The following is a 14593-nucleotide window of genomic DNA, read 5'->3' as shown; positions in this document are numbered from 1 at the left end:
AAGTTATAAAGGTATTTCAAATGAATGTTGGAAATATAAATGTAAAGAAGGGACTTTATATCATTTATGGTGGACCTGTGATAAAGCAAAGAAATATTGGAGTAGGATTCATATCTTAATACAGAAAATTCTTAAAGTGAATATAGAAAGAAAACTAGAGACTTTTCTTTTAGGTTTAATAGAAAAAGACTTGGAAAAAATGGAACATTGATGTTATATATGTTAATGGCAGCAAGATGAGTTTATGTACAGAAATGGACGGTCATCTTGATCCCCAAAATGGATGAATAGCTGCAAAAACTGATGCAAGTTAGCAGAGATGGCTAAATTGACTATTTTGATTAAAGAGAAAACACCAATACCTTTATTTCTACTTGGAAACCCCTTCTGGATTTTGTGCTTGAAATGAAAATGAAACTTTGATTTTGAGTTTTACTGATTAGATAAATTTATTGTTATAGAAATGGCTAGTTTCAGGGGTGAAATTCAAAAATTTTCCCTACAGGCTCTGTGGGTGTGGCTTGGTCGGAGGGTCATGTGACTGGATAGGCATGGCCAACTCAACTGGGTGCCTCACCTGGTCCCTCCCCTCCCAGCCATTCCTGGTCACAATGCAGGAAAATGGCGAGGGGTATTTTCCTGCCTACCATTCTTCCCTCGGTCTGTGCTGAGCTTCAGGCATGGATGACAGGCAGGAAAATCCCATTTTCCTGCCTTTCACAAAAATGGCTCCATTCCGAGCCTTCAGCGTTGCAATCCTGGGATATACTTAAGGCTCGGAATGCCTCTGTTTCAGTGCAGAATTACTTTCAATACAATAATACAATACAATAGTAGAGTTGGAAGGGACCTTGGAGGTCTTCTAGTCCAACCCCCTGCCTAGGCAGGAAACCCTATACCGTTTCAGACAAATAGCTATCCAACATCTTCTTAAACACTTCCAGTGTTGGGGCATTCACAACTTCTGGAGGCAAGCTGTTCCACTGATCAATTGTTCTCACTGTCAGGAAATTTCTCCTCAGTTCTAAGTTGCTTCTCTCCTTGATTAGTTTCCACCCATTGCTTCTTGTTCTACCCTCAGGTGCTTTGGAGAATAGTTTGACTCCCTCTTCTTTGTGGCAACCTCTGAGATATTGGAACAATGCTACCGTATCATGTCTCCCCTAGTCCTTCTTTCTCTTAAGCTAAACATACCCAGTTCCTGCAACCGTTCTTCATATGTTTTAGTCTCCAGTCCCCTAATCATCTTTGTTGCTCTTCTCTGCACTCTTTCTAGAGTCTCCACATCTTTTTTACATCATGGCGACCAGAACTGAATGCAGTATTCCAAGTGTGGCCTTACCAAGGCATTATAAAGTGGTATTAACACTTCACGTGATCTTGATTCTCTCCCTCTGTTGATGCAGCCTAGAACTGTGTTGGCTTTTTTGGCAGCTGCTGCACACTGCTGGCTCATATTTAAATGGTTGTCCACTAGGACTCCAAGATCCCTTTCACAGTTACTACTACTGAGCAAGGTATCACCTATACTGTACCTGTGCATTCCATTTTTGTTGCCTAAATGTAGAACCTTACTCTTTTTACCATTGAATTTCACTTTATTAGATAGTGCCCAATGTTCAAGTTTGTCAAGATCCTTCTGTATCTTAAGCCTATCTTCTGGAGTGTTGGCTATTCCTGCCAGCTTGGTATCATCTGCAAATTTGATGTGTTCCCCATTTATTCCCTCATCCAAATCATTGATGAAGATGTTGAAGAGTACTGGGCCTAAAACAGAGCCTTGGGGTACTCCACTGCATACTTCCCTCCATGTAGATGCAGTTCCATTGAGAACTACAGGTTGAGTGCGGTTGGCCAGCCAGTTACGAATCCATCTGGTGGTGATGCTGTCTAACCCACATTCTTCTACTTTATCTAGTAGTAGGTTATGGTCTATCTTATCAAAAGCCTTACTGAAGTCCAAGTAAACTATATCGACGGCATTCCTCTGGTCCACTAATTTTGTCACATTATCGAAGAATGCAATAAGATTAGTCTGGCATGATCTGTTTTTGACAAATCCATGTTGGCTTTTGGCTATTACTTTGTTTGCTTCTAGGTGTTCGCAAATTCGTTGCTTGATTATTTTTTCCAGAATCTTTCCTGGTATTGAGGTTAGGCTGATAGGTCTGTAGTTTCCTGGATCTAATTTTTTCCCTTTTTTGAAGATGGGAACCACATTAGCTCTTTTCCAGTCCTCTGGTAGTTCCCCGGTGTTCCAGGATCTCTGAAAGATATAATTCAGTGGTTCTAAGATCTCGTCTGCTAGTTCCTTCAGACCCCTGGGGTGTAATCCATCCGGTCCTGGTGATTTGAACTCGCCCGTCTTTTTCGCCCGTCTCTTTCTGGGTGTGGGACTGCCTGTTGGGCCACTTCCCAAAGCTGGCAGCTCCGCAGCCAGTCGCTTTGCTTTTTCCTTCTTTTTCCTCATGGGAAGTTTGCATGGTGGCACCAGCAGAAGACGGAGGCAAAGGCAATACCAATGTACCAGCCCTTCATCCCACTGTCTCTTTGCTTGCTTGCAACTGCACCAAACAAGCACCAGCAAGGGGCATCTGGATTGCCTGCCTCCCTCATGCTAGTGCTAGTGCCACTATGCAAGCCTCCCACAAGCCTCCCAAAAAGAGGGGAAAAGCAAAGCAGCTGGCCACAGAACTGCCGGCTTTGGGGAAGTGGCCCAACAAGCAGAAGCACTGCACCCAGAAAGGGCAAAAGGGGTATTTGCACTGCCCCAAGAGGCCAGTGGGCTGCAGAGGAGTCCCTTGTGAAAGGCTATCCAGGTCCCTTCACTCGCTCACTTCCTGCCAGCTCCGGAGCTCGCTATTAATGAATGCAATGACCTAAAGATGGCGGAGGGGGGTGGGGGGGAGGAAATGGGTAGGTGTCAAAAGTCCCTGCCTTTAGGGTCCTGCAGAGAGGGAGAGGAGGAAAATGAAGGGGAAGGGGTGTTGGTGAGAAAGGGGCTCTGCAGACCAAGTCCTGCTGCGTTTCAGATAAGACCCGGAAGGGCTACACCTCCCCCCTTCACACATACAGAAACACACACACACACACACACACACACACACACCGCCCTAACTTAGGGGAAAGGGAAGGAAGCTTGCACCAGCTTTTGTATGCTCGCCTTGGGTTGCTTTCCTTTCGCCCCGCTCTGTGTGCACTTCTTTGCCTGAAGTGCCTCCAAACGTAATTGTCTATTCTTGCCTTTTCTCCTTCAGGGCTCCCTCTTGCAATCTCCGCTCGAGGCTACATAGGAACTGCAGGAGAATTGGAAAGGTGGGCGGTGGTAATACAAATGGATGAGTGCGTGGGTAATGGGAAGTGGGTGGGGATGGGCCCAAAGAACAAGTGGCTTGCTTGGCTGCCTTCCATGCAGCATTCCCAGTCCCTGTGGCCAGCTTGCGAAGGCAGACAAGCACCCAGGCGAGCAGGTAGGCAGGGTCAAGCAGGAGCGATTTTTACCAGCTCAGTAAACCAATCCAAATTGTTCCTACTGCCTCGCCTGAGTTGGGCCGAAGTGGTTAAATTTCACCCCTGGTTAATTTATATTATTATGTAAAAATTCAAAGTTGAGGTTAGATGTTAATGCCTTATTTTACTGCACCAAAGGAGTTGGAAATCAATGCCTTTTTTTCTTTTCTCCCTTGCTTTCCACCCTCTATTCAGTTCCCTTTTCCCTTCTCTAATTTCCCTACTAGTTACTTTTGTATTCTCTTTATATGCCATATTATAAAAATATAAAAATAGAATGTTTAAGAAGTTTCATATTAGGTACCTTCAATGGGCCCAATAAGGAATGTAGCAGTAGTTCCGTTGTAAGTAATAAAGTGCATGTATGCTTATTGTTGTTTCAGGTCTACCCTTCTTAGGGGGGGTTGGTATGTTAAGACTGACTCAAACATTCACCTATATCAGTGGTTCCCAAAGTGGGTGGTATTGCCACCTAGGGGGCGGTGGGATGGCTTAGGGGGGTGCTAAGAGGCAAGGGGGCAGGAGGGGGGTGCTAAGAGGCAAGGGGGTGGCACATGAGTGCTGGAGGTGGCCCCCTCTAGCGAGCCACTTTGAACCAGTTTGCTCACTCACCCCCGCACATCCGGAAGCTGCTCAATTGCTCGCTCCCCCCACCTGTCTGCACTATGCTAGCCCTGCCCACCGCTCACTGATTGGCTGGCTCACCAATTGCTTTACCTGCCTCTAAGAGCCCTATCTAAACCCAGTTACCTTTTTTTCTGCTTGGCTTTCTACAGATAGGGCTCTTAGAGGTGGGTGGGCCGATTGGTGAGGCAGCCAATCAGTGAGCAGGGCTAGCATAGTGTGGATGGGCAGGTGGAGCGAGCAATCAAATGGAGGCCCCTTTGCCTCCCTTCGCTCCCACTTTGTCTTGATGAGGTCGCCGCAACTGCCGAGTGTGGATGGACGGAGGTAGCCAGAGTGGCAGGGCAGCCCAGGTGGGCGAGCGAGCAAACTGCCTGATCCTCCATCGCTCGCCCGCTTGCCCGGGTCGCTCTAACTACCTCTGTCCATCCGCGCCCGGCAGCTGCAGCGACCTCATCAAGACAAAGTGGGTGCAAATGGAGGCAAAGGGGCCTCGGTGCCCTGCCTAATCCTCCTTCATTGCTCACCATTTTGCCTGCATGGGGCAGAAGCCCTTTGCTGGCGGCCAGACCTCCCCTCCCCAGGGCAACGGGCGGTAGTTTGTGCAGTGCAGCCAGCACCTAGGAGGTAAGCTCCCACCGCCGTCCCCACCACTGCGCCTGTGCTTGCAGGCGGCCATGCAGCCCTGCACTATAAGCAAGCCAGGGATCCTTGCAAGGCTGCTGAATCCTAAGGGAGATGCGAATGGGACCAAAATTTGAAAAATAGGTGAAATTCTTTCTGGAGACCAGAAGCAAACACACACACACACACACACACACACACACACACAGCAAAAGTGTCTGGTTTTGAATATAATCCCCCCTAGTGCTTGGGGAAAAAATAGAGGAACATTTGGATATACATTTTGAATTAACTTGGGAAGAAAATTGCTAAAATCACTTTTAGCTGTGTTCTGCATTAAGGAGTCATGCAGTAGCATTTCTTGTTGAATTAGCAGAGTAATATTTACAACAGCCAGCTAAGATAGTTTTATCTGTCTTATAATGTGCGTAGGTAGAGGACTTAGGCATAAGTGCAATGTTTGCCTGTGATTATATAATACATTCACAGCTTATACATTTGAATTAGATGTTTTTCAATTCATGTATAACCTATACTTGACATACTTGTATTCAATACATAAGGTGTAAATTACGTCAATGGAAGAGATAGGAAACTGCATTAGTGATATATATGTCAATGCGTTGATTTGTACTAAAAATGTTTAGCTTAAAGAAGTTATAAGGAATCACAAATATGAGTGTGGAAAATGTAATATAGTTGTGGATGACCCTTTGCATGAGTTGTATTGGGAAAAATAATAATAATAATAATAATAATAATAATAATAATAACAACAACAACAACAACAACAACAACAACAACAACAACAACAACAACAACTCCGCCGTTGCCGGTCCCAAGCCCGGATGAGAAAGGAGGAGGGTTGGGGTCAGGTTGGCAACCTGGCCTCATAAAAAAACTCGCCAACCCATACAACATGGTGAAAGAAACGAATAAAAATTCTATACCGCATCGGTCATCGCACAGGTTAAGAAGGGCCGCGGCGGATGTTGAGGTCCCTGGGCATCCGTTGACAAGTGGGCTACAAGTGGACCAGCCAACAAAACGACAGAAATATAGTGCAGATGAAAATCGTGCCATAATGGCCTGTTACTACAACTCAGAGCCCCCAAAAAGAGGCTATTTAAAGCAAATGTATGATTTATGGAAACAACAATATCCAGATTCAAATGTTAGTGAACAACAACTAGCAGATCAAAGGCAATTTATTATACGGAATAAAGTGTTTAGCGAAGTTGAACTTGAGGAAATTCAGGCAAATTGCAAAACAACAACAACATCACAAGAGGAAATAACTGATACTCATGACACAACTAAAGAAATCATAGGAGAATTCCCAGAGGAAGCTGCCGGAGAGGAAATAACAACACTACCACCAGAACTAGTTACCATTGAACCAACTGATGAACCAACTCAAAAACAAAATGAACTGAAGGACAAGATCATGGAGCATTTTCTGGCTAGGGAGGAAAGGCAACGTTTACCATCATTAAAAACTGTCCCTAAGAAAATTTTGGGTCCTATCATGAAAATGGTTAATGCAGTGCTTTCAACAATTGAATCGGGATCCATCTTGGAAACGAACCAGTTAATGTACAGTGCAGCTGTAATAGTCACTAATGAACTAGGCATTAAAATCAAAGTACCTAATCACACAATGGAAAAAGCATCAAAGCCAAAGTGGAAAATCCGATTAGAACAAAAAGTCAAAAAATTAAGGGCAGATGCTAGCAACTTGAAGAACATGTGTGAGCAATGGCTTAAAAACAACAAAATTATAGATCAGCTAATCAGAAGGTATAGATTGGATACAAGAAACATCAATGAAGCTGTAGAGATTGTAAAACAGCAGATAACAGCAACAGCTAGGAAAATTGAAAGATATGAGGCACGAATCATCCAGTACAAACAAAATCAGCAATTTCGATCAGACCAACGGCTTTTTTTATCAAAGTCTTAATGTGAATGGTGACACCAAAAGTGAAAAACCAGAAAAGCAGGCCACAGCTGAATTCTGGAAAGAATTGTGGGAAAATGCAAAGGACTACAATAAGGAATGGATACATGACTTTGAGGAAAGCATTGGTAATAAACAAATGCAAGTATTAGAAATAACAACTGAGATGGTCAAAAATCGAGTAAAAAAAGTAAAGAATTGGACATCACCTGGAAATGACCAATTACATGGTTTCTGGCTCAAATATCTGACCAGTTTACATGCAATGTTGGCTAGGCTACTGATTGAAATTTTACAAAATGGTCAAATTGATGAATGGTTGACAACTGGAAAAACATACTTGATTCAGAAAGATGCAACTAAAGGAACAATACCTGAAAACTACAGACCAATAACATGCTTGCCAACAACCTTTAAATTACTCACAGGCATTATTGCAGATAACATTATGGATTATTTGGAAACAAACAACATCTTGCCAGTAGAGCAAAAAGGAAACAAAAGAAGGAGCAGGGGCACAAAAGATCAGCTCCTAATTGATAAAATGATATTAGAAAATTGTAAGAAAAGAAAAACGAACTTGAATATGGTCTGGATTGATTATAAAAAAGCATTCGACTCATTGCCACATAGTTGGATCATAAAATGCTTAGAAACAACTGGCATTAGTAAAAATATTACATCCTTCACTGAAAAGGCGATGAAACAATGGAGAACTGAGTTGGCAGTAGGGAATGAGAACTACGGAATGGTCAATATCAAGCGAGGAATTTTCCAGGGTGATTCACTTTCACCTCTTCTCTTCATCATCGCGATGATCCCACTATCAGTAATCTTAAAAAAAATGAAATTAGGCTACCAAACAGCCAAAGAAGCTGAAAAAAAATCACATTTATTATGTATGGATGATTTGAAACTCTATGGAAAGTCAGAAATAGAAATCCAATCACTGACAAACACAGTCTGAGTATTCAGCACCGATATTTCAATGCAGTTTGGCATGGAAAAATGCGCCACTGTATCCATAAAAAGGGGCAAAATCACTACATGTGAGGGAATTGAAATGCCCAATGGCCAACTAATTAAATGCAATGAAAATGAAGCCTACAAATACTTAGGCATTTTGCAGTTGGATAACATCAAACATGGAGAAGTAAAAACTATTGTCAGGAGAGAGTACACCAACAGAGTTGCACTGGAACTGGAATTACATTTAAAACAGTTAAAAATTGACAAAATCACCATCAGTCAAATGCAAAAGGTTGCACTGCTTGGATCTGCACACATATTATGAAAATACGTTACGACGTCCTAGGCCCCTGGGTGGGGCCCGACTAGTAATTAATGCCAAATCCGGCGAAACAACTGGCCGCTGTGATACACTTCTGTTGATGCAATAATAATAATAATGATGATGATGATGATGATGATGATGATGATGATGATGATGATGATGTCACTAATCCTGGCTGCGCAAGAACAAGCTAGCCGCACAAATGCCATTAAGGCCAAAATCGAAAAATCCTCTGATGATGCCAAATGCAGACTCTGCAGAGAAGTTGATGAAACTGTTGACCACATACTCAGCTGCTGTAAAAAATTCGTGCAGACTGACTATAAAATGCGGCTCACTGCAGTGGCAGAAATGATCCACTGGAATTTGTGCAAAAATTATAATATTAAAACAGCAACAAACTGGTGGGAACATAAGCCTGAAAAGGTCATCGAGGGTCAGATGGTCAAGATCTTGTGGAATTTTTGCATACAAACAGATAAAATACTGGCGCATAATACACCAGACATCACACTGGTTGAGAAAAATAAGGTTACAATCATAGACATCGCAATACCAGGTGATAGCAGGGTCGCCGAGAAGGAATATGAAAAAATCGTGAAATACCAGGACTTAAAAATCGAAATTCAATGATTATGGCACAAACCAGCAGTGGTAATTCCAGTGGTAATTGGCACACTGGGTGCTATTCCAAAAGCACTGGAATTACATTTAAAACAGTTAAAAATTGACAAAACCACCATCAGTCAAATGCAAAAGGCCGCACTGCTTGGATCCGCACACGTATTACGAAAATACGTTATGACGTCCTAGGCCCCTGGGTGGGGCCCGACTAGTAATTAATGCCAAATCCGGCGAAACAACTGGCCGCTGTGATACAATTCTGTTGATAATAATAATAATAATAATAATAATAATAATAATAATAATAATAATAATAATAATAACAACAACAACAACAACAGTAATAACAGTAACAGCAGTAAGAGCAGTAACAGTAATAACAATAATAACAATAATAACAATAATAACAATAACAATAATAACAATAATAACAATAATAACAATAATAACAATAATAACAATAATAACAATAATAACAATAATAACAATAATAACAATAATAACAATAATAACAATAATAACAATAATAACAATAATAATAATATGATTCACCAAAGAGGTAAAAGGCTACATTTTGCTAGGGTTATTCTTTGCTTCCAAACTGTTGAGGAAGGGGATTTGACTCCATTGTCTATATTTCCCTTTCCATCCCCATGGTTCTTTAGTGAAAATTATAACCCAAGAACATATAGATCTGTTAAAATGTTCCCATTCTCACTTTCCATATTGGGAATCCCTAGGTACCATGCAATAATCTCATCAAATAATTCAAGCAAATGTTGGTGACATTGAGCTGAAGCCAAAGTTCAAGAAATTGTACCAAGAGTTTTGGTTACAGAAAGAAATTTCTGATTGCTAGCCTGCACTATGGTTAAGAAGCTCCTTGTTGCATTTCCAACATCATATTTGGTGGAACGTAGCTTCAGTGTGGTCATCCAACTTCTCTCCAGCAAAGGAATCGACTCCAGATTACTGAACGTGGTGATTTAAGACTCCTGCTAAGTGACTTAAAACCAGACATTGGAAACTGGTATCACTTTATCCGGGCCCATCCATCACATTAAGAATTTACTGAACAGTGAAGTAGTTACTAAATTTTACTAAGTTTACTATGTTACTAGTTACTAAGGTTCTTGATAAATGACTATCAGACTTTGAAAACATGGTATCACTGGATCATGTTCAACAATTTTGTTGAATTAACATTAACTACAAAGGTTTTTAAATTGGATTTTGAATAAATGTGCAATTAATTGTTATAGTTTTGAATTTTACTGTTATTATCTTCCTTCTGTCGTACAAACCACCCAGTCACATGAGTCCCCCAGCCACGCCCACCAAGCCACACCCACAGAAGCAGTTGTAAAAAAATTTGAATTCCACCAATGGGTGGGGAGCACTGAGGATCAGTTTGTAGCAGCAAGGGGGCGTTGGACTGAAAAAGTTTGGGAACCACTGACCTATATTGTACTTCCCTCACAGCTTAACAAAGGAAGGGGGTGCTGAATTTGAATGCAAGGGTGGGGGGAATGCCATCCAAACATCATTGTTCCCATGACATTGCTCTACCCCCTCAAGGACACCCAGAGCAGATGTCACAGCGTGGCTGGCTGGTTCACATAACAAAATAAACAGAAGTGATTGATGGTCATAATGAACTATGGGTGGCCCATGGGGAAAGGGGAATGAAATATAGTGCTTTTGCACAGGAAACTAGAGTTGGTTTCACTTCTTCTGTGCCAGTGTGGATTTATTCAGTAAAGTTTATACTCTTGGTAAAAAAAATAAACCAGGTAAAAGGAGAGGAGAATTTACTGCTTTTTGTTTTCTTTCAGCACCCAGCCAGCATGGATCCTACATGTTAAATATTAAATTCAATAGCCAGATTCAATATAGGAGAAAAGAACTTTGTATCATGTTTAACTTATAAAACATGGAACAAAAACACTAAGAATCTAATCTAAGAAGCAAAAAAAATCCCAGAGTATTTTAAGCTGGAGAAGTTAAAATCATAATACAATCATATATGCATTGCTTAAACTAAATGACCATATGTACCTAAACTTGGAAAAAGGATTTCAAGAAAAAAGCATACCTTGAAAAAACCATGAGCGCTATTCCTTTGTCCCAACCAAAATGTAGTGCCAACTGGTAAATCCATATATGGTTTTTCCACCACTCTCTCATATATTCTGATTTTAAAAAAGAAAGTAGGAGTAAAATACTTTTTAGAAGAAGTCCCTTTCTTTCAATTAATACAAGTTACTGGTACAAATTGTACCAAATTGCAACTTACTTATTGCAGTCTACACGTAAAATCAAATGTGATGCACTGATTGCTAAGGACAGCCTGTGCCACTTGTCATCTGCCAAAATGTAAGGAAATATTTCTGTGTGTGAACGATGGGTTTCTGAACGATAGTGCAATCTAATTTCATTTCTATGGCCGCTGCTTTCTAGTTCCAAGTACCTGCATCAGAAATGCACCAGAAAGGAATCAAGCAATTTAATACCAAATAAATACACTTCTTTGCATACAAACTAAAAACGAACACTTATTCATAAAAAGCAAATGCTGCATTGTTAGATTTTTCTCCTAAATTGTTTCAATACAGCAAAGAATAAATCAAATTTAAAATTACATCAAAAATTAAACATATACAGGTAATCCTCGATTTGCGACCACAATTGAGCCCAAAATTTCTGTTGTTAATTGAGATATTTGTTAAGTTAATTTTGCCTCATTTTACGACCTTTCTTGCCATTGTTATTTAGTGAATCAGTGCAGTTGGTACCCTAGTAACCTGATTGTTAAGTGAATCTGACTTCCTCTTTGACTTTGCTTGTCAGGAGGTCACAAAAGGTGATCACATGACCCTGGGACATAGCAACAATCATAAACATTAGCCAAGCATCTGAATTTTGATCACATGATCATGGGGTTGCTACAAAGGTCGTAACTTTGAAAAACAGTCATGTCACACTTTTCAGTGCTGTTGTCACTAAATAAATCTTTCTCAAATGTCCTCAGGTCGTCTTCTTTCATTTTCTATTTTTTTCTGTAGGTAGACTTCTACAATTTTGGGGAATGGTCATTCTTTCAAAAGTAAAAACCCTATTTTGCGTATTCTCACGGTCTTCAATAAATGTATTAGAAATAAATCTAATTTGCTTCAATACAATTTGATATGCATAGGATCACTGCCCAAGTTAGTGTCTGACATATCTTTAAGATTTATGTTAGGCTTGTTCTAAGTTGGGAACAATAGACTTCTTGGAGTTGTGCTCAACTAGGCATTATCCTAGCCAAACATTTTTGTTTGCCTTTACTTTATTCTAAAAGTATTTTTTCAATGCTTAATCCTGCTTCTTTTTTCCATGGTAGCCCTATGAAGTAGGTTTGATCCTATTTTTTAATGTCAGTTTGAATACACCATAAATACATAAATGTCAAGAAATGTATATTTGTCTGCATACCTGTGATCTAAATGATGAACAGAAAAAATAACACCTGAATTTAAGAGTGTTTGTTTGAGAGATACCAACATGGTAAATTCATTTTTATTTCTCAGTTTCTGGAAAAAAAGTTCAGCTTTCTCTGGAGATACTTTTATATTTCTTGCAGTTCCTGAAATAAAGCACATAAACATAAAAATATTCTAATTTCTAAGCAAATTAGGCACAGAACCATCTTTACAATTCATTATGATAATAAAACTTGATTAGTCAAATAGAAAAAACTTTCATTATTCATATAAACTATTCATAAAAAATATTTCATTATGTATTTCAGTGTGGAATCAAAGTATTCATCCTCATCACTGAAATGCTATTTTTTAAAATTATGTTTACAACATTTATATTTTTTTTTACATATCAATATGTTGTTTTCAATTCTGAGCATAAAAATGATTCCATTTATTAGAACCATGTCTTTCTAGAAATTTACACCAAATTTTCACCAAGAAGGGAAAATTAAATTTACTTCAGTTTAGGATCTTTAAACTATTTGTTTTTGTAACAATATTGTATTAATTTTAAATTACATTTAATTTCCTTAGTATTTTGGTTCGCTAATTCCTTATTTTGTTACATAATATCAGTGTGAGTGCAATCACTTCAGTATTCATTCTTTTACCAATCATAAATTAAAATTATAAAGTATTACAAATTTGTATTCTGTAAAATGTACACCAAATATAAACAGTTTGTTCACCAAAGTTGGTAAAGGACAAAGGAAAAATACTCAGGAAATCATGTATCTTACCCAAAGGCTAAAACACACTGCAGCTGTTTACAAAATGCTGTGGCAATAACTCTTTGCATGGAAAAGACAATTAAATTCACAATTCTAAGTGTAATATGCTCAGTGATAAAAATTGGGGTGTAGAAATACACACACACACACACACACACATATTTGTGTTGTATTTGTACTGATAAATAAATAAAGGGAGACTAGTATAGATCTATTTCGAGCTAATTAGCTCTCATCAGCTAGCCATACCCTTACTGGGATTTGAACCTGGGCTGTATTATATCTTAGGCAGGAGTCTTAGCCACTAAGCCACAGGCTCGCCTCCTTATCAGTTGAGCCAGGGAAATAGGTATGTATTTGTGTTACAATCCCTGGTATGCCTAAATATGGGAGGAAGGTCACTACTCCCTCTTTCTGTCCTTCGGCTCATCACAGAAGACCATGCAGGCAGAAAACCATATTTTTATTTTTAATGTTGCCTTTTTATATTTGTGTTGTATTTATATATTTGTTTTCGTAGATTTTCACGGGTGTAGGTATGTTGGTTTTGTTGTATTCGGGTCTTTTCCCGTGTAAGATTGAGATTGTCTTGGCAACATTTCAGCGAGATTTCACTCACCATCTTCAGGCTGTTGTCCTTGGCTTAAAATGCGAATGGAGCTGCCGTCTTTCTGTAAATTTTGGTGGGAGGGGATGGGGTGCTGGCTTTGTTTCAGTAAGTGGAATGATTGGTTGTGTGGTTGTATCATGATTGGTAGATTGGTGCTGATTGGTGCTGGCTGTGTGTGCATTGTTGTTTTGTATTGTAACGGCCTGGGTGGTGTGTGGTGTTCGTTTGTTGACTAGGGCTGGTTTCCAGATGTTTGGTAGGCGGGAGGTATCATCACGTTTATTCATGTTGTGGAGGTGTTTCTCTATTTCGATGGCTTCCATAATTATTCTCTTGTTGAAGTGTTCTGTTTTGGAGATTAACCTGGCTCCTTCACAATTGATTTCATGTCCTGTAGCTTTAAGGTGCTGGAAAAGGGAGGAAGTTTTTTTCTTTTTTTCTTACTGCATTCTTGTGTTCTTTGATGCGTGCATTTATTCTTCTGTTTGTTTGTCCTATATAAGTTGCCGGGCAGATTTTGCATGGTATTTCGTAGACTCCTTGGTTTTCTAGCTGGATTTTGTCTTTGGGGTTTCTTAAGGTGTTGGCTATTTTTTGGTCAGTGGTGAAGGCTGTCCTGATATTGTGCTTGTGGAGAATTTTGCTGATTTTATCTGTGGTGCCTTTGATGTAAGGGAGGAGGGCGATGCCATTGTCCTGTTCTGTGTCTTGGTTTTTTGGAGGAGTCTCTCCCGGCTGTGCTTCTCCACAGATGCCATTTCTTTGCACAGACGCATAATTGTCCCTGAGTTTCATGATGGGTCCTAAAAAATTACCGCCTGGTAAGGCTTCCTCGGCCCCAACATCTTCCACGTCCAGCCCGATTACCCAACAGACACCATTGGTGTCATTTTTACAACCTAAAGCGCCTGAAGAGAGCTCAAAGGATTTATCTGTTCACCAAATGCTTCAATCTCTTTTAAAGGGACAGGACGAATTGTAAAAACAACTGGCAGACCTAAACAATCAGCTCAGAGAAACACAACAACAAACCACACAAAATAAACAGAGAATAGATGTACTGGAGGAGGGCACGTTTGGGATGAGGGA

General features: G+C 40.0%; 1 protein-coding gene across 6 annotated transcripts in view; it reads right to left on the bottom strand.

Moving 5' to 3' along the window:
* Positions 1 to 14593, bottom strand: part of NELL2 (neural EGFL like 2) — a 407393-nt gene that overhangs the window by 312765 nt on the left and 80035 nt on the right. For all 6 annotated transcript variants that reach the window (XM_081957428.1, XM_081957430.1, XM_081957429.1 and 3 more), the window contains exons 3-5: positions 12114 to 12264; positions 10933 to 11106; positions 10732 to 10828 (exon numbers count right to left, since the gene is read on the bottom strand). In XM_081957428.1, coding sequence (XP_081813554.1) covers positions 10732 to 10828; positions 10933 to 11106; positions 12114 to 12264 — 422 coding nt within the window. The remainder of the gene's footprint in view (positions 1 to 10731; positions 10829 to 10932; positions 11107 to 12113; positions 12265 to 14593) is intronic.

Source organism: Natrix helvetica (assembly GCF_964273705.1).
Source record: "Natrix helvetica genome assembly, chromosome: 6".
Lineage (NCBI taxonomy): Eukaryota > Metazoa > Chordata > Lepidosauria > Squamata > Natricidae > Natrix > Natrix helvetica.
This window is presented reverse-complemented; position numbering and strand designations above follow the sequence as displayed.